The sequence below is a fragment of the Mustela nivalis genome, assembly GCF_964662115.1.
Source record: "Mustela nivalis genome assembly, chromosome: 11".
NCBI lineage: Eukaryota > Metazoa > Chordata > Mammalia > Carnivora > Mustelidae > Mustela > Mustela nivalis.
In genome coordinates, this window is record NC_139030.1 from 104993663 (window position 1) to 105018296 (window position 24634).

The 24634-nt window shown below is 44.8% G+C and overlaps 1 protein-coding gene across 12 annotated transcripts in view; it reads left to right on the top strand.

The window, feature by feature from the left end:
* Window positions 1-24634, top strand: part of ANKRD44 (ankyrin repeat domain 44) — a 312848-nt gene that overhangs the window by 112019 nt on the left and 176195 nt on the right. For 8 of the 12 annotated variants that reach the window (XM_082689038.1, XM_082689037.1, XM_082689042.1 and 5 more), the window contains one exon: window positions 599-682. In XM_082689038.1, coding sequence (XP_082545164.1) covers window positions 599-682 — 84 coding nt within the window. Of the gene's footprint in view, window positions 1-598; window positions 683-3036; window positions 3290-24634 lie in introns of those variants that run through there. The other 4 variants (XM_082689033.1, XM_082689034.1, XM_082689040.1 and 1 more) reach the window with 1 other exon arrangement.

Here is a 24634-nt window from a genome sequence, read left to right on the forward strand (position 1 = left end):
ACCCCTCATGACCCCCGCCCCGCCATTATACCACTGACTTTGTGCAAATAGTGGGATATCATGACATCGGAAACACTCGGTGCCTTTAGTGTTGGCTAAAGCTGTGGGAAGCATTTGAGAATGATTTCAAGGGCTTTCCAAACATTGACAAAGAAGTGTTCAGGAGGCCAGAGACTGGGCTATTACCATCCACTAGAAATGGAATTGTCTGGGGGTACCAGGGTACAACGGGTCGAACGAGAAGTCAGGAACAATGGGGACTGTACATTCAAAACTGCAGCTCTGGGAATTTCCTTGATGGGAAACTTAAGGGTGCTTCAAGGGTGTTTTCATTTATGGTTGAGTTTTACGTCGTACTCATAGCCCCAGGCTAGAGATGGCTGCTATGGCTTTCAAGTTGTGTTACGGTTATTTCTTGATGCAAGTATTTCCCCCACTAGCCCTCGAGTGAGGGTGAGTCTGAGCTGTATTCATCTTTGTCTGCCAGTTGATAATTGTGGAATCAACTTTCTGGGAACCAATCTTAGAGCTGTCTGCATCTGAATACCATCAAATATGTGTCATTGTAGTTCTAATTCAAATTCTCCTGTGTTTGCAGCCCCCACTGGTCCAGGCAATCTTCAGCGGTGACCCGGAGGAGATACGGACGCTCATCCACAAAACCGAAGATTTGAATGCTCTGGTAGGCGACACCATGGCTTTTCCTGCTCAGGCCCTCTTGGCCTTCTCCACCGTAGCCCTCTTTGGCATCTGGTGAAAGCTCTGGACGGGTGCTAAGAATTCTGTTTTTTGAGTCCACAAAGTAAAATACATATGCTTACAGTGCAAATCAGGCATATATAAATACAGGTATCAAAATATGAAATACCAAATTTGTGATATAATCACATCTGCTTGCTTCTCCATTAGCACATTTAAATAGCAAGATGTGGCAGTAGATCTAATAATGAGCGTCATTTCAGACTGGTGATGGGCATGATCGGTATTTTGTGTTCTCTGTGACCACCCTAGTGTGGTGTGAACATACCTGTGATTTCCGCTGGGGACCGAGTGACACTTACCAGTGACACTCATGAGACTGGTTGCCTGCCTTCGTGATGGAAGGAAATGAAAAATTTCCATCGGAAATTAGTAAAAATAAAGAGGTCCTATTTTTGCCCCCAGAACCTTTGCCTTACAGCAGGGGTTGACAGACTATGGTCTGGCACTGGTTTTTGCCAGTGAAGAATGGTTTTCATTTGTTAAATGTCTGGGGGGGAAAAAAAAACGAGAAGAGGAATAATATTTTGTGATATGTGCAAATTACACGACATTCAGATTTCAATGCCAATAAATGAAATCCCGTTGGCACTCGACCGTGACTGTTTTCCCGCCACAACAGCAGAGTTGAGCAGAGATTAATGACAGAGACTGTATGTGGCCCAGGAAGGCAAAAATATTTATTACCTTTAGAGGGAAAGTTTGCTGACCTCCGCCCTGGAGGATCCACGAACCTGGGACCAGTGGGTGAGCGTGGCCTCCTGGGTGTAGCCGAAATCATACGTAACACACGTGTGATTGTGGACATGTGTATCTTCTGTGAACAAGTAAAGGCATTTCATCGTATTCTTAAAGGGGTGTGTGGTCACGAGAAGGTTAAGAACCCCCGGATCAGGAAGTTCTTGAAATAAACAAATCGGCGATGAGGAAAAGTGAAAAGAGTTAGTCAATAATTTACCCTTTTAATAGTTTCCTCGACCCAGATTGAACAAGCAATTCTATGCAGTACACACTAGTAACTCTCGTAGTGTTAAGTTGGTTACCTTAATGCCGGAGTCCATGGGGGAGAGGTGCTGCCTTTGAAGTCTCCAGGGTTCGCTGGGAACAGCAGAGAGAGTCAAACAGAAGAAGGGCTTGGCCCCAGGGATGTGACTTGTGTCAGAGGTGGGGTCTCTCTCCGCTCTGCCGAAGGCTTTATTCGGCAGGGGCAGAATAGAGGCTGGTGTGGCTTTTGGAAAAAGCTTTTGGCAGCCTCTCCCCGGTTGGCACTGAAACAGCTGGGTGGCGTTTCAGGACGTTTGTGCAAGGGAAGCGCAGATGAGGAAGCCGGGCTCTGGAGGAGGCAGTGGGCTGTTTGTCGAGCCCGTGGGGCGCGACCCGGACTGCGGAGAGGAGCCGAGGCAGGCCTGCTGGCTGCCCGGGGGGCCTGCTGTCCCTGCCATTCGCCGGCCTGTTTGGTGGCCGTGGCCCAAGTCCAGGCGAGCCCGAGGCAAAGCTTCAGTTACTGTCTTCTCCTGACGATGATGAGCAAACAGCACTTTTGTTCAGTCAAACATGCCGGGAAAGATGTCACTGTCCCCTGAAGGGCCTTTAGTTCTCCTTAGGAAGGTTACAAGTGGTTGCTGCCTGGTACAGGTTGGGAAAGCTTAACTTTAGTAGTGGCCTCGCTGTATCACTGAGCCTGCTAGGTCAACTGCAGTAGCACGTAGACCCGGATGCCGGTTGCTCAAACATGGGAGAAGCTTGGTTCTCTTGTGACCAGACTGGAGACGTGGCTCTTTTCCACATGGGGTCCCAGGTATCCACACGTAGCTTCTAGCCCAGGGGTTCATCTTCAGTCCAGCCGGCCCGAAGGGGAAGAGGGAGCATGGACGATCTCAGGAGGACTTTTATGGGTCATCTTGGGAGTGGCACAGTCACTTGTGCACACAACCCGAGGCCCAGAACTTTGTTCCATGCCGCATCTGATTGCAGGGGGTTGTGAAATTCATACAGCTGTGTTCCCAGAGACTGGAGGACATGAATAGTTAGCCACTTTGGCCACACCAAGTTTTGGTACTACAGAATTTTAGGGAATTCAAGTGATAACACTTACTTATCTTTTAAGACTCATTTAAGAGTAATTTACTCATTTAAGAATAATTTACTGAATTTGGGCCTAGTGCTGGGTGCTAGGGATATAGCGGTGAGAAGATTGCTCTCACCCCCACGGCGCTCACGAGAGGGCAGAGAATCAACAGTGAGAAATCATACTGGCCGCCATTTTGAAAGGGAAAATGCAGGCCCTGTTGAGGCGCAGGTTAATCATGAGGGGCTGAGGAAGCCGTGTGCACACTGACCCCTCGGGGGCCGTTGTGGGGTTTGGTGTGTGGGCTTTCGGATGGGTCAGTGTGGGTGGGGGCTGGGGGAGGAAGAGCATTACAGGAAGGAAAGCTCAACTTCCTCCTGGTGCTGGTGTGGCTCCGCGGGGGCCCAGAGCCTTCTGCTGCTCTCTCCTCCCATCTTCATAGCCCCCTTCTCCTTCCCTCAGGTGAGTGTAAAGAAGCTCATTGGACCCCCTGCTCGCTAGCAGGTCTGTTGGAGTCAGTGAGCTGTTCTCTTGATGTCATGCTTTGCTTTTGTCCACACGTCTTTGGATCAGTCGTGCCGACTGTCGCTGGGGGCGGCTTAGGCAATGTGGGGAAAGCGACCGTTGGCCCAGAGCGTCTGGAGATGGAGGACGAATAAGGATTAGCAACCCAGGCCTGGAGCTTCCCTTCAGGAGGGAAGAGAGGCCACTCACCAGAACATTTAAATGTCAAGGAAGGGAAACAAGTAACGGCGCGGCTCCTGTTAACGGGAGGACACGATGCGGCTTCCTCCCTTCTCACCCTTTGCTTTCTTTCTTTACCTGGATTTATTTTTCTGATTTGTCCTAGGTTCTGATTTTTTTTTCTTTCTTTTTTCCTTCCCGACCCTCCTGTGTCTTTCGATCACCTTCGATGAAGTGATCCTGATACAGGAAGTGATCTCCTTCACCTTCGCCTCCCTGTGTTTTTCCGACTTAATTCCCCGCTGGCAGCATTCATGAACTGTGTGTCAACTAAACGAAGTTTTCAACCCATTGATACTGATGTTTTTTCTCATTTCTCCACTGTTCCCACCCCATCTGCCCTTTCAGACCGATTCTTTCCTCCATTCTTGTTTCCTTTCTGCTGCTCTTCTGCCACCTCCCTGCCCAGCCAGAGAAACCTACTTCCGCTCTCACCTCCCAGAACCCGTTGAGCCTCACCAGACCCTTCACTGGAGCTGGTTACTTCTGAGAGACTGTGCGCTGGATGACGGGGTGGCTGTGGTTTTCATTCTCTCCTGCTCCGTGGCCCAGTCCAGTCTTCGCAGCACATGTGGAGCGAATGACCAAACCTTGCTTCATTACTCATGTTGAGCAGTTTGTGGTGGCCCACGTTCCGTTTCTGCCAATGAGCACCCATTATCCACTAGAGTCCGGATTGGTTAGTGTCCCTCAGGTCTCCGTTATAAGACTGAAAGTTCTCTTCGTAAGACTGAAAATCTGTAGTTGGATTTGAGGAGCCAGTGAACAATCAGGAAGGGCACCGAGTCTTCCTGTGGTTTCTCTGGCTGGCGGCATGCCCAGGCTTGGAAATGTGGGAAGGCAGTTGTATACGCTGAGAAATCCATTTAAACTGATCTACACGTGGTCGACAACTAGAAAGATTTTAGGAGGCTCTATCAGACTAACAAGTTGAGCTCGAGGTGGAGTATCTGAGTTCAAAATGAATTCTGAAAACCAAAATTTGAACTCAGTAAAGTCATTTTTGGGATTATGCTATGAGAACATGACACCAACAGACAGTTGTCCAGTGCCATACTGGAATGGGGACAGAGATAATTATGGCCCGTCACTGGGGAGTGGTGAAGACAGGGAGGGGACCATTCCGTGTGAGAAGGGGTTGAAAAACTAGTGATGTTTTAGACCTGGGAAGGACGAGAGAACTACCTCAAATAGTTCAATGTTGTCAGGTTCAATGGAACTAGACTTACCGTTATGTCAGTGGCTGTAAGCTACAGATAATATTTCCAGCTCAAAATAGAAGAAATAACTTAATGGACAGGGATCTATACAAAGAAGTAATGAGCTGACTTGACCAGTAAGATACTCCCTGGAAGACCACTAGACTGGCGGATCTGAAGGAGACGGATCGTAGCATGTGGTCTACTCTCCTATCTTGCGCCCTGGCCCAAATGGTTTATGACAGGTATTTTTTCTCCGAGTCTTAAAAGAGCAAAATTTCTTTTTAGGACAGCACTATTGGAGTTGGCTTTTTTTTTTTTTTAAAGATTTTATTTATTTATTCGACAGAGAGAGATCACAAGTAGGCAGAGAGGAAGGCAGAGAGAGAGGAGGAAGCAGGCTCCCTGCTGAGCAGAGAGCCTGATGCGGGACTTGATCCCAGGACCCTGAGATCATGACCTGAGCCAAAGGCAGCGGCTTAACCCACTGAGCCACCCAGGCGCCCTGGAGTTGGCTTTTGAATAGAATACCTCCTTCCCATGCCTGGACTAGGTGATGTTTAAGGTCTTTTAACAACTATGAAGGAAGGACTACAACTCCAAGATTTATAAGCCTCACATGATAGCATATATACCCATGGTATTTGTTTCTTTTTTAAAGTATCATTTTATGAATACACACACACACACACACACACACACCCATTCTCATACCAAAGAATATCAATAATAATTTGTTGGTATCTTCTAATACCCGGTGTATATTCAATTTTATTTTGTCCCTATAGCTTTAAACACTTTTTTTTCTTTATAGTTGGGCTGTCCCCAAGTTTATTATTTTACTCCATCTAGTTTTTACAACAAAATGATTTTGTCAGGCTGTTAATGTACATTATTTTCCCTAAAAGGATTTGGCCCAAGTATATTGGTGGATTTTGCTTGCTCTCTCCAATCCCAAGATGGGAAGTGAGTATATGTGAATATAACAGAATAAATCTCGAGGTGAAAGCTAAGCTTACATTGGTAAACAACTCATAGTGAAAAAAGGGGAGACAGCCATTAAAGCTTTAATTTTTAGCTCTAAGCATCAGTTTGGGTGATAGTGGCCTGCTGGTCCCAAGATCCAAGTGAGAACTGTCCCAACATGGTAAGAGTTTCCTAAAAATAAATAAGACAAATTACCAATAGTACACTTGTAATTTGTACTGTGTGTGTGTGTGTGTGTGTGTGTGTGTGTATGGAGGGGTATTGTACTTTTTCTTTATATGAAAATGATCACCACAAGTCTAGTTAACATCCTTCACCTCACATAGTTACAAATTTTTTTTTTGTTGTCATGAGAACTTTTAAGATCTATTCTCTTAGCAACTCTCAATTACGTCATACAGTATTGTTAACTGCAGTCACCATCCTGGACACTATAACCCCATTACTTATTTTATAACTGGAAGTTTGCACTATTTTTTTATTTAAAGATTTTATTTACGTATTTGAGAGAGTTGAGAGAGAGGGAGAGAGAGAGCATGAGCAGGGAAGGAGGCAGAGGGAGAAGCAGACTCCCCCACTGAGCAGGGAGCCTGATGCGGGGCTCCATCCCGGAACCCAGAGACCCTGACCTGAACCAAGGGCAGACACTTAAAGACTGAGCCACGCAGGCGCCCCTAGCACAGCCTTTTACGCTTCTAGATTTTTGTGTTTTCTGTCACTTCCATATATCTTACTTGATTAAAAAAAATTTTTTTTTTAAGAAAGAATTGATAATAAGGATAAAAACCCGAGGTGTTTTGTTAGCCTAGAGATTTGGGTACTTTCTAAATTAGACCCAAATCAGGAGCTGCTGGGAACCAGGAAACCGCAGGCCGGAGTGGCAAACCCTCGTCCCACCACAGACAGAAGCTTGCTGACCCGGTCCTCTCTCCCTGAGTGCTGCTCTGCAGGAAGACAGGCTCGGGGTGGCCCAGACTTCTTACAATTTTAAGAGAAAAATACAGGAAATCTCTAAATTGTTAAATGTTGGTTCCAAAAAGTGATCCAACATTGTTGAGGCCAAAGAAAATACATCTGTGGGCCAGATCTGGCCAGCAGGCCACCGTTTTGCTAACCGTGGGTGAGATCAGCAAACGCTCCTCGGCGAAGGTTTCTCTGGCCACCTGGATCTGGAGATGGAAAGCGTGGAGCCAGCGGGCGGGAGTTCTGGAGAGAGCAGTGGCCTGCGTTCTTCAAATGTTGACAGCACTTCTGGCTCAGTAGCCTGTGGGGCCGGTGGTGCCTTCGTGGTCGGGGAGGGTGCTTTTGTCCTGAGGCTAGGTGCCTCTCACTCAGCACATGCCTGACAACACTGTCGCAACCCCTGCTCCTTGTTGGACCAGTGCCTGGGATGCGGGGCTGTGGTTTGGGAGCCATGACCTGGGTCCTGTAGAAAATGATTCACGAACTCCAGATGGCAGCAAGCAGGCTGCCGTGATGTGGCTTCGTGGCCATTTAAAATTGTGAGGGCAGATCTGGTTAGCGTCACTCCTCATGCCCTGCAGGGGATGCCCGACAGCGCGAGGCCCCACTTCTCCAGCGCTGGCCTTGGAGGTACGAGAGCCGTCCTCCGTGAATGGTACCCCGCGCAAGGGTGTACGACGTGTACCATCCAGGCGGCAGAGGTGGTGTCTGCAACTCTGGAAACACTCCAGGTGCCATGCTGGGGCCCTTAGTATTCCTTTGCTGAACATTGTTACAGCACAAAGAAAAATCTTGCAATTAAGAGATGTATATTGTAAATAGCTTGAGAATGTGAACCTCTCTAGGATAAAGGGTTATGGCTCTCTGCCCCCCTGCCCCATGTTACCTGTGACATTTGAGGGGAGGATGCCAATATGAATAAATGAGCTGTATTTCTCTTAGATTGAGAAGATTCAGTGGTTTGAAATGAATGGACACATTCAGTGCCGTTGGATTTAGGGAGGAGGACTTCGGTTCGGGGAAACTTGACAGGATCTTCTCAACTTCAGTATTTAGAGGAATAGACACATGAGAAGACTCTTGAAAAAGAAAGTCAGCGAAGGGAGAGTTTCACAAAAATCTATTAAAACAAATTACAAAAGTATAGCAATTAAAACAGCGTGTTACTGGCACAGGAATAGACAACTGAATTAGTGGAGTGGAGACTCCAGAATTAGACCCAAGTGTATATGAGCAGATAGTATAAAACAAAGGAAGCTTTGGAAACCACAGGGATGACGTGGGTTACTTAATAAAGGGTGTCGAGACAAATGGCTAATAAGAAGCTGAACCCTTCCCTAACTTCTTACACCAAGATAAATCTAGAGGTAGAAAATAAAAAGATGAAAGTAGTGGAATAAAAGAAGGGGGAAATATTTTTTTCCAGTTCTGGTGTGAGGAAGGGCTTTCTAAGAAAATGCAAAGATAAAAACCAAGATGGAAAATGTGGATACATTTGAATACATAAAAACTGTGAGTGTCTATATATTAAATCATCACCAAAAACAAGATTAAAGGAGAAATCAGAGAGGTACAGTATCTGTGAAAAGCATTCATATCCCTAATATATATAAAACTCTCACAAATTATTTAGAGAGAGATAAACACCTCACTAGAGAAGTGGGGAAAGGAAGTACAGAGGACACTCACCAAAATAAAAATGCAGATAACCAGAAACTAATATGAAAGGGTGTCCGATCTCAACTTCACCCAAAACCCTAGAGTTCAAATAAAACAGCCCAGTAGTGCCCATCAGAGAAGCAAGGGGGAGAGTAAGATCACAGGGGGGTGTATTTGAAGGGACACTCTGAGGACCTTTTGGAGAAAGTTTAATTTGTACTCACCTCTGGAGGGTTTGGCGGTCTGTATCCACTTTGGCTCTGTATACACTCTCTGACACAGCAACACAACTCCTTGGAGCATACCCTAAGAGAAATCACTGGACAGCAATATAATATAAATATTATATATAAATATTATATATGGTATACATAGTATATAATACATGTGTTTATATATTACATATATGTATGTATATGTGTACCATATATTATATATGTATATATGTATTGTATATTATGTATAATAATGTATATGTATATAATAATATATATGTGTTGCTTTGTAGTTTATAATAACAAGAAATTGGAAATTACCAGTACTTTCTTTCTTTTTTTTTTTTAATTTATTTGACAGACAGAGATCACAAGTAGGCAGAGAGGCAGGCAGAGAGAGAGGAGAAAGCAGGCTCCCTGCTGAGCAGAGAGCCCGATATGGGGCTCGATTCCAGGACCCTGAGATCATGACCTGAGCTGAAGGCAGAGGCTTTAACCCACTGAGCCACCCAGGCGCCCCTGGAAATTACCAGTACTTTATTTCTTAACAACACTTCAGTGCATATATATGTGGGAATATTATGCTATCTTTTTTTTTTTTTTTTTAAGATTTTATTTATTGGGGCACCTGGGTGGCTCAGTGGGTTATGCCTCTGCCTTCAGCTCAGGTCATGATCTCAGGGTCTTGGGATAGAGCCCCGCATAGGGCTCTCTGCTCAGCAGGGAGCCTGTTTCCTCCTCTCTGTCTGCCTCTCTGCCTACTTGTGATCTTTGTCTGTCAAATAAATAAACTTAAAAAAAAAAGATTTTATTTATTTATTTGAGAGAGAGACAGTGAGAGAGAGAGAGCATGAGAGGAGAGAAGGTCAGAGAGAGAAGCAGACTCCCCATGGAGCTGGGAGCCCAATGTGGGGCTCGATCTCACGACTCCAGGATCATGATCTGAGCCAAAGGCGGTGGCTTAACCAACTGAGCCACCCAGGTGCCCCTATTATGCTATCTTGCAAAAGGGTAGTTTATGTCAAGTTTTACTTATTACATATATTTATTGATATGTAAGATCTTTAAGATATTTTTATTAATGAAATAGCCAGTTGTTCAAACAGAGTCTATCATGCATATATAAATATAAGGAGGGCTTTGGAAGAATATTCTCCAAAAGTTTAATTATAGTTGAACCTGGGTAGTAGGGTTTTTGCTTTTGTGTTTATTCCTTCATGTGTTACTGATATTTTTTGCACCCACCATGTGTTATATTGATAAATGGGAAAAACAAATACATTTTATAATACATCCATGCACACACACACACACACACACACACACGAGAGCCTACAAACCATCTTCCGAACTTTCTCGTATTTCATATAGGGATATGACTTGTTAGTGCCCTTATCCTGTTGTCGGTTTGTGTTCGTGTTGAGCGTCCCTCAGCAGCAGGTGCTCATTAGGCACAGTGACAGGCCGAGAGCTGTTCCCACCTCACGGTCCATTACGTGGGCCTTTCCTCTGGTGTTACGTGCAGCCCGAGGAACGGTGGTAGGAGCTGTTGTCCCTTCAGGAGCGTTCCTTTCTTCTACCATCAGGTTTCCCCCTTTTGGAGGAATTTCAGGGAGGACCCCCTCTTTGGCTATTGAAGACAGAAAATGTATGAGATCCCAGACGGCAGTGTCGTAAAAGTGCGTGTCTTTTCACTTAACTATATGAACAACATTTCATTTCATAAACTCTGGAAAAATATTTTTTGAAATTGAAATATAGTCAACATATGATATGGTGTTAGTTTAAGGTATACAACATAATGATTCAGTCTTTGTATACATCGCCACAATAAGTCTCAGAAACATCTGTTGCCATACACAGTAATAAAATATTTTCCCCCTAACAATGAGAAGTTGTAAGATCTACTCTCCTAGCAACTTTCAAATATGCAATACAGTAGTATTAGCTATAGTCACTGTGCTGTACATTATATCTCCATGGTTTATTTATTTTGTAATTGGAAGTTTGTATGTTTTGACCCTCTTCACCTGTTTTTTCTACCCTCCCCCGCTGCCCACCCCACCCCCAACTCCTGCCTCAGTCAACCGCCAGTCTGTTCTCTGTATCTACGAGTGCGGTTTAGTTCTGTTCTGTTTTTGATTCCACATATAAGTGAGATCATATAGTATTTGTCTTTCTCTGTCTGACTTATTTCACTTACCATAATGTTCTTAAGGTCCATCCCTATTGTTGCAAATGGCAAGGTTTTGTTCCTTTTTTTATGGTTAAATAATTTTCCGTTGCATATATGTGCACAACATTTTCTGTGTTCGCTCATCCATCAATGGACATTTGGTTTGTTTTCATATCTTGGCTATTGTAAATAAGGTTGTAATGACCATGGGGTGCATTGTCTTTTTGAGTTACTGTTTTTGTTTCCATGGAATAAATACCCAGAAGTAAAATTGCTGAATCATATGATAGTTTTATTTTTATCTTTTTGAGGAACTATGAACTATTTTCCATAGTGGCTGTAACAATTGGCATTCCTACCGACAGTGCATGAGGGTTCCCCTTTCTCCACATCCTCGCCAACTCTTGCTGTTTCTTATCTTTTTGATAATCACCATTCCGACAGGTGGGATGTGATTTCTCACTGTGGTTTTGATTTACATTTCCCCGATGATGAGTGATGTTGAGCACCTTTTCATGTTCCTGTTTGCCGTTTGTATGTCTTCCTTGGAGAAATAACTATTCAGATCCCCTGCCCATTTTTAGATTAGACTGGGGTTTTTTGCTCCTGGATTCTGTGAGTTCTTTATGTATTTTATGTATTAACCCCTTAACCAGATACATGATTTGCAAATATTTTCTCCCATTAAGTAGGTTGCCTTTTCTTTTTTCTATTTTTTTATTATCATGCTCAATTAGCCAGCGTATCATTAGTTTTTAATGTAGTGTTCAAACGATTCATTGGTTGTGTATAACTGTGTAACACCCAGTACTCGTCACCACACGTGTTTTTTTTTTAATGATTTCTTTTGTTGTGCAGATGGTCTGAAGTTTGACATAGATCTGCTTGTTCATTTTTGCTTTTGTTGCATTTGCTTTTGGTGTTGGATTTAAAAATTATTGCCAAAGCCAATGTCAAGTAGCTTACCACTTACTTTTCCTTCTAGGATTTGTATGGCTCAGGTCTTACATTTAAGTCTTTATACTTTATTCCGAGTTCATTTTTTTGTGTGTGGGGCAAGATATGGTCCAGTTTCATTCTTTTGCTTGCACTCATCCTGTTTCCCCAACACATTTATTGAAGAGTCTGTCCTTTCCCCATTGTATATTCGTGGCTTCATCCTTGTAAATTAATTGACCGTATATATGTGGGTTTACTTCTGGGCTCTCTCTTTTGTTCCTTTAATCTATGTGCCTGTTTTTTAGGCCAATACCATACTGTTTTGAATAATATAGCTCTTTAGAATGATTTGAAATCGGGGAGTCTGAAACCTTCAGCTTTGTTCTTCTTTCTTGAGATTGTGTTGGCTATGCAGGCTCAAAAAATAATTTTTGACCCCTTAGCTTCAGTTAGGATAAAAATTGAGTACAAATTTCCAGACACGTCTTGATTTTCTTTATTTTCTCATTTCTTTTTCATTGAGAATATACTTGTAGTCAGAAAATTTTGGTAAAGCTTTGCAGAAAAGAGGTAACTCATATTTTAAAAATGAATTAGCCAGAGATGATCACATACTTGGATTTTTCTTAAAAGACAGGCTTAAATTAAAAGGATATAAGGTGTATTTTAGTTTGATTAGCAGTACTGGCCCTGATTTTTACCAAGGGTATATTACTTTCTGTTTCAAGTGTTAAATAACCATATAATTATGACAGCTAGAGGACTTTCCAGTTGTAGTTTTACAGGCGTATTATTATTACAACTGACTTTAAAAGAAAAGAAAGAAATACAAAGAGCTTAAATGTAGATGTTACTCAGTGAGGGTAGAAGCCTGGAGCAGGAGGGTGGGACTTCTCCTCCGGGAGGTTGTGTGGCCGGTTATAGTCAACATCGCTTGCCAGTTTTCTGTGTAAAAGGATGTCCCTGGCAGTTGGTCTAGGACGGTCACGAGTCCTTGCTGTCTACTTTCCGAAGTCATCGGGAGGTAATACAGGCTGCCTCCTCCTTCCCCATTAGTCTCCTTCCTCAACTCCTCCCTGGCTGTCCCTACCCACACACACACAAAGACTCGCTTTCTGATACAACCCCGCCACAACCAAACCTGGGATGTCCCTGCTTTGTGTATTTTATCTGTTGGCACATAATCTGTATCAGTCACACCAAAGTGCAACTACAATGGAGGGAAAAGAACACGGGGCTAAGCTCAGAGCCAGAAGCCTCTTCATCTACTCTGACCTCACTTTTCTGTCTGTACAATGGCCACCATAACACACTTTTTAAATGGTTATAGCTCAGGAGATGAAATGGTGGATGTATGTCTGTTAGGATTAGATTTGGCTGCATTTGACAAAAAACCAATAACAGTAAAACAGTAGCTTTTCATGGAATAGAACTTTATTTTACTATGAAATAGAAGTTCATTTATTTCCTACGTACAAGTCTAAAGACAGGCTGTCCGGGACTAGCATGGTACTTTGTGGTTATAAGAACCATTCTTTATCTCCTTTTGTGCTGCTATTCTTGGTAGGTGGCTTCTATCTCATTGCCCGGAATGACCACTTGAGTTCCAGCCATCACGTCCAAATCCCAGCTAGGAGGAAGGAGGATGGTGCAAGAGGGGTGTGTCCCTTCCTTTAAGGAGACTTCCACTAAGACTTGCTTACATCCTGTACAGAACCACATCAGATGGCCACGTACTCAGCTCAAAAGCAGCATTTATTATGAAAGAAAGATGTGGGGACAAATCAGCAGTCTCCGCCAAGGTATATGAGAGACTTTTGTGACCTAGGAAATGCTTCAAGTACAAAACAAATTTATGTAAATTGCCATGAGGCAGCCTCACAGGCACTCACCGATTCACCAAGTGTTTATTAACTGCTTCCCGGAGACGTGGTCCGAGGACCAGCATCCCATGCACTTGCTCATATATTTCTTAGTCAATTTATGTTGTCTCCAAAGAAAAGGGTTTGAGGGGTTTGTGTAGCTGTGATTGCTTTCCCCGCTTTGCCGAGCATGTGGGAACAGAACTTCGCTAAGGTACGACATCCCTTTCTTTGGGGGGAGGGGAGGAGAAGGGGGACACTGGAGCCCGAACTAGGTGGCAGCTCTCTAGCTCATCGGTGAGACGGCGTGCTCTGCCCTCCAGTCTTGGTCCTTACGTCCTGCTTTTTGTCATCAATCCTTCATGCTGATTTACATCTTGGGTCCTCCCGTACTTTGGATCTATGCCTTTTCCCCTATTTTAAGCACGTGTGCTGGATGAGCTCTTCATCCTTTGCCTTCTTCCTTTCACATAGGGAACGCTGTGTTTGGACAGGCACGTCTTTGAGTCGGGAAGCACAGATACAAATAGATAGATGGACAGAGATCGATCGGTGAGTGGGTGGACGGACAGATGGATAAATACAGACAAGCAAGCAAGCATGTGTGACCTAATCGTCAGACAGCATTGTCCCTTACGGCTGTTTCTCAGGGGGACCCAGAGTGTGTAGGACCCCTAAGGAAATAGGATGTACAGTCCCAGGCTCAAGATACTCCATTTGGAAGGAATTCAGAGACGTCTAATATCCGTCCCCCTAATCTCTCAGGAATTGATGGCGGTGGCTATTTTTAATCTTGTTTTGTTATGAAAATGTTTGAAGAGTCAGAAAACAGCCAGAAATGCACCACTGAGATGGAACAAATGTTAACACTTTGCCATATTTACTTTAAAAAACACAAAATGAAATCTGATAGATGTAGAGCATTTCTCCCACGTAAATACATGGTCCTTGCGTCATCCACGTCTTTGCGTAAATCCCACCGTGTCTGGGACACTGTCCCCAGACTTCCGACGTAAAACCACCCCCTCCATCAGCCGCTGACCTCTTCTTGCTAGCAGTGCTCACCGCCCAACATCTGTAGTGTACTTACTTGCTTGTCTTCTGTCTGTCTCCCTTTGTGGGCATGTGCGCCGTGCGGGCATGGGATGTGGCTTTGTTCCTGAGCAGTTTCCTATATCTCCCGAGGGGCTGCCATGAACGAGGACCCTGTGCACAGAGCTGAAGCCTCCGTTAGGCTTCCTGAGCCACCACCTCCCTCCCGGCCTCTCTCCCCAGGGGTCACCGCTGACCTGGAGTTTTAGATATCTTCCCCATCCTTGTCTTTATATAATCTAATTTTATTTATCCCTATGTGTGTGCAATGTGTATACTCCAGAACAATAAGTGGTTTTGTATAGCTTTAAAATATTACATAAGCAAACTACTTATATCCTCCATGACTTGCTTTTTCTCACTCAGCATTATGTGTTCGAGACTTACCTACGTGCACACACGAATATTTACTTCATATATTTCCTATTCTACAGTATTCCTTGTAGGATTTTATCCCAATGGGTCTATTTTTGGCCAGAGCCTTTTGATTTTTAGTTGTTTTGAAAGATTTTATTAGTTTATTTTAGAGAAATAGAGAGAGAGGGTGCCTAGGGGCAGAGGGTGAGGGAGAGGGACAAGCCGACTCTGCACAGAGCATGGAGCCTGACCCACGGCTGGATCCCATGACCCTGAGATCTTGACCTGAGCTGAACCCGAGAGCTCGTTGCCCAACTGACTGAGCCACCCAGGCACCCCTTAGCCAGAGCCTTGTAATATCACCTTTCTTTTGTCAGGGACTCTCTGAATTTGACCTGTGGCAACAATTGTACCAATTCTAGAAATGGGTTAGAAAATGGGTAATACAGTAAATTTTATGTTATATGTATTTTATCATAATTAAAATATTTAAAAACTTATACCAAATTGTATACTTGGGGAAAAAATCAGTGAAGTTAGAAGGGGAACCAAGTAAGTGCTTTCAGTAAGAATTGTACTCTTTGTAAAAGATAAAATCACTGTAAATGGTATTTTTAGAGAGTGAATTTTACTCAGCACAATTGAATATGTTTATTTATAAAATCCTCTTTTCCAAGGAATTATGATTATGTTCGTGGTACTTTTATTTTTAAAGAGAGATGGGGAGGGACAGAGGGCGAGGGAGAGAGAGAGAATCCCAAACTGAGCGCGGAGCCTGACGTGGGGCTCAGTCTCACAACTCCGGGATCCTGACCTGAGCCGACATTAAGAGTTGGACTTGATGCCGACTGGGATGGAGCCACCCAGGTGCCCCTCAATCCCGTACAGTAGAAAATAGATTTTCCTCAGAGGAGACATGCAGGTGGCTAACAGGTGCATAAAAAGATGCTCAACATCACTCATCATAAGGGGATGCAAATGGAAAAAACGAGCTGTCACCTCATACCTGTCAGAATGGCTGACATTAAAAAGAAAAACTGGTGCAGCCATTGTGGAAACCAGTATGGAGGTGCCTCAGAAATTTAAATATAGAACTACCCTGTGATCCGGCACTCCCGCTCTTGGGTGTATTTCCGAAAGAAATGAAATCATCGTCTTGAAGAGATATCTGCCTTCCTATGTTCATAGCAGCATTGTGAACAGTAGCCAAGGTGTGGAAACAAACGAGATGTCTTTGGACAGATGAATGGATAAAGAAGACGCGACACACACACACACACACACACACACACACACACACACACACACACAGGTGCTGGACTATTATTCAGCTAAATATTATTCAGTTATAAAAGAGGGAAGTCCTGTCATTTGCAACAACGTGGATGAACCTACGGGATTTTGTGCTAAATGAAAAAAATAAACAGACTGAGAAAGGCAAACTCTGCATGGTTTCACTTATATGAGGAATCTAAAAATGAATGAATGAATAAATGTAAATATGTGAGGTGACAGATGTGTTAGGTCCATGGGGGGTGGGAATCTTTTCACAGTGTATGTATCTATCAAATCACCATGTTGTACTCTTTAAATATCTTAGCAGTTTGTCACCCATATCCTAATAACCCTGGGGGAAAAAGAAAATAGAATTCCCTCAGATAAATCACATATTTCAGTATATAGTCCCCCCGTATTAGTAAATCACTTTTCTTTCAGAGAGGGTAAACTAGAGAACAAATATGTCAGGTTGCTCTACAGTAATATTTAGAATTCTTGGTTTTTGATAAGACTGTAAAAATCAGAGAAGTCTGTTTTTGCTGTAACATGACAATTTGACTCTAGACACAAATACAGAATAAGTTCAGTTTTTCTTTAGTATACGTTTAAGTATCCTCCTCCAGAGCTTCCTAGTAAAAGAATACATGTTAGAGGACAAGGTTTTATTTAAAAGGCATTTTGTAGATTTTGTAGATATTATTGAAAAAGTTAGGAAAGATCTTATCATCTGTAATTTTGAATAATGACTCAGTAGTCCTTGGCTAAATGTGAAATTGTTCAAGAAAGATCACATGATTGACCCTGTTTTGCATTTTGCTCCTAAAAATCCATCGGGGCCATGAATGAATATCTTGTTTCTAGAGATGTAGTCAGACTTTAGTTAGCTATTTAGCCATTTCAAAACAGGTCTTGTTATGCATTTTCTAAATTTGATTGGTAATTTCCTTGAGCCCTAGTAAACTTGAATATCTAAAGGCAAAATTAAACACATGAGTGTCAGTTAAATTAACTACCTGAGCATGGTTTTCCCTCTTCTCTTCAATAAGCAAACATTGAGTGAGCATCTACCACATTCCTGGCATGGTGCTGGGGCCTGAGACCATCAGAGGAATAGGACAGGGTTCCTGCCCTCCTGGGTTGTAGAACCAGTGCTTGAGACAGACATTTAATCGAGCTGTCAAAGAAAATGATCAGGGCTACAACAGAAGTAGAAACGTGCCTCCCCAGGTGGCCAGGACCCTTACTGCAGTAGGTTGAACAACCTTTGACAGCAGTGGCAGGAAATGCAGGGATGGGGTGTCGGGGTGGGCATGGTGGGAGAAATTTTAAGCCAACCTACCAATCTTTATCAACTTCTTTCTCCAAGTACTATTAGTACCGGTAACGGTAACAACAGCGACTTCTCATTTGGGCAATTGATCTTTTCTTAATCTTATATAAAGTATGACTAAAAATATGTTTAGAAACTTTTAATGTTGTTGAGTTAAAAAACAGACTTTATTTTTTAGTGCCATTTTAGGTTCACAGCAAAACTGAGAGGAAGGCGGGGGGCGCAGTTGGTGGTGTCTGTCTTCAGCTCAGGTTATGATCCCAGAGTCCTGGGATCGAGTCCCGCATTGGGCTCCTTGCTCATCAGGGAGCCTGCTTCTCCCTCTGTCTGCTGCTCCCCCTGCTTATGTTCTTTCTTTCTCTGTCAAATAAATAAATAAAATCTTTAAAAAAAAATTGAGAGGAAGGTACTCTTCCGTCCCCCGGCCCCACACATGCACGGCCTCCCCTGTTATCAACATCCCCCAACAGAGTGGGACATGTTACAGTTCCTGAACCTGCATTTTCACATCTACACACCATTTCCACCCCAAAATCCATAGTTTACATTGGGATGCACTCCAGGGGTTGTACATTCTGTGGGTTTCGACAAATGTACACGGACAGTAACCACCAGTCTCATACCAGGCAGAATAGTTTCATGGCCCCAAAAGCCCTCTGTGCTCTGCCTGTTCACCCCTTCCTCCCCTGTTTTATTGAATTTTACGTATAACCTAAGCAAGAAGAGTTTGCCTGAAGTGCAAAAGCAGGTCCAGCTGGACTGCCCGCCGGAGTCCTCCAGCACGTTCCGGAGTTGCCATTGCTGGTGCTAGCCCTTCGGTCATCCGTGCTTGCTCGAGAGCTGCTCTATTTAGCAGAAATGCCCAGAGTTGATGTCAGGGTCTGTGGCATTAAATCTGGGTGCATTTTAAAACTAAGGAGTGGGGTGAGTATGCTCACGGCCAGCTTGTGGTCACCCCCCTCACACACACACTGGCCACATTCGTCTTTACAGAAAAGCTGGGAGTCCGCAGACAGAACCACCTCTGTATTCCTGCGGGCTGGGGGTTTTCTGTGCTCCAGATGTCTGATTACAATACAAACAGACCTGTTTGCTTTTAGGGAAGCAAATGTTTTCTGTGTTCAACTGAGCTTGTACAATTTCATTAAGAAGCTAATCATTAGCCCTGATTAAGTAAACAGTGGATGTTTGGCATGAATATTTTAACTCCCTATTTCCAAGCTGGCTCAGCCTTCTTGAGGGTACTGTTGTTACCTGGGACCAATAATTTTTCAGTCCCCTGTGCTGTTTTCCACTGCATCATCATGGACTGCCCTTCCCATCCACATTCAACTGGAGAAGAAAACCAAGGCTCTCCCCAAGCCCTAGCCATGAAGCCCTTGGTCCTCTACTGTTCATTAGAGGACTTTTTTCTCACAGTCTAAATAGTGACTCTCACAGTTGCCTGCTCCTGTACAGAGCAAGAGACTAAATTCTGTATCTTTTTCTTTTCTTTCTTTATTTTTTATTTTTATAATTTTTTATTTTTTATTAACATATAATGTATTATTAGTCCCGGGGGTCCAGGTCTGTGAATCGTCAGGCTTACACACTTCACAGCACTCACCATAGCACATGCCCTCCCCAGTGTCCATAACCCCACCACCCTCTCCCTACACCCTCCCCCCGGCCACCCTCACTTTGTTTTGTGAGATTAAGAGTCTCTTATGGTTTGTCTCCCTCCTGATCCCATCTTGTTTCACTTATTCCTTTCCTGTCCCCCAAACGCCCCATGTTGCCTCTCAACTCCCTCACGTCAGGGAGATCATATGATAATTGTCTTTCTCTGATTGACTTATTTTGCTTAGTGTAATACCCTCTAGTTCCATCCACATCATCGCAAATGGCAAGATTTCATTTCTTTTGATGGCTGCATAGTATTCCGTTGTACATATATACCACATTTTCTTTATCCATTCATCTGTTGATGGACATCTAGGTTCTTTCCATAGTTGGGCTATTGTGGACATTGCTGCTATAAACATTCGGGTGCACGTGCCCCTTCAGATCACTACATTTGTATCTTTAGGGTAAATACCCAGTAGTGCGATTACTGGGTTGTAGGGTAGCTCTATTTTCAACATTTTGAGGAACCTCCATGGTGTTTTCCAGAGTGGCTGCACCAGCTTGCATTCCCACCAACAGTGTAGGAGGGTTCCCCTTCCTCCGCATCCTCGCCAGCATCTGTTGTTTCCTGACTTGTTAATTTTAGCCGTTCTGACTGGTGTGAGGTGGTATCTCATTGTGGTTTTGATTTGTATTTCCTGCTGATCTTTTTCTTTTTCTTTTTTTCTTCTTTCTTTCTTTCTTTCTTTCTTTCTTTTTTTTTTAAAGATTTTTCATTTATTTGACAGAGATCCCAAGTAGGCAGAGAGGTAGGCAGAGAGAGAGAGGAAGGGAAGCAGGCTCCCTGCTGAGTGGAGAGCCCGATGCGGGGCCTGATCCAAGGACCCCAAGACCATGACCTGAGCCAAAGGCAGAGTCCCTAATCCACCAAGCCATCCAGGCACCCCCTTGCTGATCTTTTTCTAATTCAACTTGATATTACCACCATTTTCCATCCTTCCGTGTTTGCCTTTATAAACTTTTTTGGCTTTAACAAAGATCGGTGTTTTTCTTGGTGACATTAAGCGTATGTATAAGAGTATATACTTAATATGAAGCATTTATTTTCAAACCCGGGAGAGAGCAGAAGAGATAAAGATGTACAAAGCTTCGAACAGTTGCTGCCAGTGACTCAGACATTATTAATGTTGCTGCAGGCACGATGGACTGGATTGCTGGTAGAAGGGTTTTCTATGGGGAAGAATATGTTAGATACCAAGTTTCCAAAGTGTGTTTCTTGGAGTCTTAAACAAATCTGGCAAGTGTTTAGAAGGGGAAAAAAGAGGTTTTGTGGCTAAGTAAAACTGGGAAGTCCTCCTACAAAATTCTTTGTGTTTTAGTGACTTACAGTGTGTATTGCCACATTAAAGGCTGTAAGAATTTCTGCCATCAGGAAATTGGTTCAGCTTTACTTTTTAAAAAAAAAGATTTATTTATTTATTTGAGAGAAAGAGAGAGAACATGCAGGGGGAGAGAGAGTGAAAGAGGGTGAGGCCGGAGAATCTGGAGCAGACTCTGGACCTGGGGCTCCGTCTTATGACCCCCAAGATCACAACCTGAGCCCAAATCAAGAGTTGGATGCCTAACCAACCTCGTCACCCAGCCACCCTTGTTTAACTTTCTTGAACACAGTGTTTTGCAAAGTTATGTGGCTACAAATGCCCACTTCTTCTTTTTTTTTTTTTTTTCCTTACTCTTAATCTTTCACCTGGAACCGAGCCTCAGAACCAGTGGAACACACTCGTACTTTGCCGTGCAGTGAGAGTCTCTGGGGTAGTCGAGGGCAGTGGTTCTTGGACCTGAGTGTGCATCAGCATCGCGGAGGGTTTGTTAAAATACACGTCGCTGGGTCTCACCCCCAGAGTTTCTGATTTGAGAAGTCCGGTGTGGGTTGAGAATCTGTATTTCCAGTGAGATCCCAGGGGCTGCTGCTGCTGCTGGTGGGGCCCACACTTGGAGAAGCACTGGTCTGTGGTCAAGCTGGAAGGAAAAGGAAAGTTCCAGGGGGTAGTGGTGGTTCGACAGGGGTGAGGCTAGACACCGTGCACGTTAATGTACACCTGTGGTGTCTACTGACTGAGCCTGCCGTGTTCCAGGCTGTGCGAGGTGCTGGGGACGCAGGCACAGGGGGCAGTCGCAGGCCTGGTTTTTGCCTTCAGGAGCTTCCGGGGTAGCGGAAAGGCAGGTGGTAGCAAACAGGCACAGGAAGTGAGTCAGTCGGTCCAAATAAATTGGGAAGAGCCCTGCGAAGGGAGCCAGCTGCGCTCTGATGCTGAACAAAAATGGTCTGGAAAGATCTCTGGGAGGTGGCGGTGACATTGGGGCTGAGACAGGCCCTGAGACACTGGGGGCCCTGAGATGGTGAGGTCAACGATTTAGCCAGGATAGAGACCCTTGTGAAGGCCCTGACGGGGCCGGAGAGGGGGGCAAGTTCCGAAACCAAAGGAAGGTCGGTGGCTGGAGGCCAGTTAGCAAGAGAGAAAGAGTCTGGGTCTCATCCCAAGTGCCAACGGCTCTGGTGACTATTTAAAGTTGTGTTGTGAGAAGGAAGGGGTGTGAGGGGAAGGGCAGATGCCGTGAGAGCAGCAGGAAGGCAGTGGCTGGCATGGGGTAGAAGTGGGGCTGCGGCTGGGGTCAGGGCCGCTGTGTGCCCGTGGGCTCTAGGGGGCGCCACTTGCATGGATCGCTTGTTCTGCCGGAGGTGGAGGGACCTGAATGGCTCCCGGGGCATTACGGAGGCAGCTTGCACAGGATCTGATGGCGGATCACATGTGAGGCTCAGCAAAGAGGGAGGTGCCGAGAATGACTTGTGGGCTCCTGGCCTGAGCAAGGGACAGGAGACAAGGAAGAGCAGGAGGGGAGCGAGGGGGCCGCTCCCTCTGGGGCAGGGGCCGAGCGCAAGAGTTACTTCCCAGGAGGCTGCGGAATGACCACGGCTACTGTTACTCTGCACACATGGTAACTGGCCCTTTGCTGGTACACAAAAGAGATGATGCTGGGGTTTCAGAAACACTCTTCTTCGAGAGTGGCCCTGTATATCACAACTTGAAGGCTCCCTGGGTGCCCTGAATTAGAAAACAAATAAGGCCATTTAATGCTAAACATAATGTTGTCTTTCTCTCATAATTCAAAGAGCACTTCAGAATCTCAGAGACCTTTAGTGTTGCTGGGTAACAAACCACACCACGATTTACTGGCGAAAACAGCCATTTTATTATGCTCGTGGATTTTGTGGGTTAGGAATTAAGACGGGGCATAGCAGGCTCACTCGCCTCTGTTCCATGATGTCTGGGCTCAGCTGGAAAGACCTGTCAGCTGGGGGGGACTTGACAGATGAGGGCCGGAGTCGCCTGGAGATGTCTTCACTCCCACGTCTGGCAGGTGACGCTGGCTGTCAGCGTCAGGGCCTACATGTGGCCTCTCCACGGGGCGCGGGCCCTTCTTCACCCCAGGGTGCCTAGAGGGCCCCTGACACTCTGACTCGGTGGCTCAGGGCCCCCAAGGTGAGTCATCGTTGCAAAGATCTTGAATCTCTAAATGACACGGGACAGGTAGCCGAATCCACGTTCGGCTTCACAGTTGCTAGAACAGAGAGGGACTGCGGTGCTTAGCAGGCTGCCTCGGGGACCATCTGATCATCATCTGCCTCGGGGAAGAAGAGTCGGGTAAGAGGGAAGAGCTGGGTGTTTTGCATTAAACCAGACAACCAGGATAGTTGTACTTCAGCTGTGAGCCGTCATGGGTAAACAAGTATTTTTCCATTCTCTCCCACTGGCTCAGCCCTGAGAGGTGAGCAACATGCGGAGTTCATGCTCCCTGGGTCATGGAAGGAGGTTTACGAGCCAGGACGTACAAGACATACAAGGTCTGGGTTATGGAAACAGTGCACGGACGTGGACTTCCCAAGACCTCTGCTCTTAGGTCCGTTCCGATGGGCTTTGTGCACCAGCTGGCAATGCACGGGGCTGCGAATTTGTAAGTGATTCTTGATTTGGGTTTTGGGAGCCTCTGAAGATTGTAGCACACCAGTCCAAGTTAGATGCTCCAGCGCTAAGATCCTGGATGGAAGGTGGCAGATTCCAAAAAGGGGAGTAAAGGCATCCCAGGAAGTGTGCAACGTGATTCACTGGGGAGAGCAGAATACCTACTACTACTTTTTTTTTCTTTTTGCACCGAGCATGGAGCTCCTAACCTGAGATCCAGACTTGAACTGAGATCAAGAGTCGGATGCTCAACCGACCGAGCCACCTAGGCTCCCTTGAAAACCTACCTCTGTCTCTGAGAAATTTTTTAATACATGTTTTTGTGCACCTCTTATAGACTACTAAATATAATAATAGTGAGTTTACAAAATTTGTGAATGACTAGTTAAGTATGCAATTGTGTTTGTGCTCAAAAAGTTGCTTTTTTCATTGATGGGGCATTTATCCCTTACAGCTGATAGTATTGAAACTTTATTATGCGTACAAAAGACCTGGAGAAACTCGATTTTTCTCTGCTCAGTGCAGGAGTGCTTAGAATTTGGGGAATTGATTCACACTATCTAAGTTCACTGGAGACTGATACCAAAATGCCAAATTTGTAATTTTCCGATAGTTTGAAAACTAAACTTCTCATTTATACATATTGGGCTTTTTTCTTGGACAAAGTAATTTCTCTGAGGCTATGAAATGCCAGACAGAAGGCTTGATGAACCTTCAACTAGAAAGAAAATTTGGGGCTCCTCAAGGCTATTTGCTAGAAGCCAATGCAGCATAGTAGCGGGTTATTTGTGGGATAGAATGATGGCTAATGGCGTGCGCTCGGGTGGCCAGACCACCCGTGTTCAGCTGTGCCTCCGCGATGTCCCAGCCGCAGTGCGACCTTGGGCTAAGGAAGGAACCTTTCTGGGCCTCTTGCTCCATCTGCAAAATGCAGACACGCGTAGTTCCTACTCACTCTGAGCACAATCCCTGGAAAATGCTTAGATCAGGGCCTGGCACAGGCCAGGAACCCAATCACTGCTGGTGTTTCTTCTCTATTCTAGGCATGGTTCTTTCTTTTCTTTTCTTTTTTTTTTTTAAGATTTTATTTATTTATTTGACAGAGAGTAATCACAAGTAGATGGAGAGGCAGGCAGAGAGAGAGAGAGAGGGAAGCAGGCTCCCTGCTGAGCAGAGAGCCCGATGCGGGACTTGATCCCAGGACCCTGAGATCATGACCTGAGCCGAAGGCAGCAGCTTAACCCACTGAGCCACCCAGGCGCCCGGCATGGTTCCTTCTGAAGAATTTCCCTTTCGTCTAGAATCAGCAACTCTTGGGGCGCATGGGTGGCTCAGTGGGTTAAGCCTCTGCCCTCAGCTCAGGTCATGATCCCAGGGTC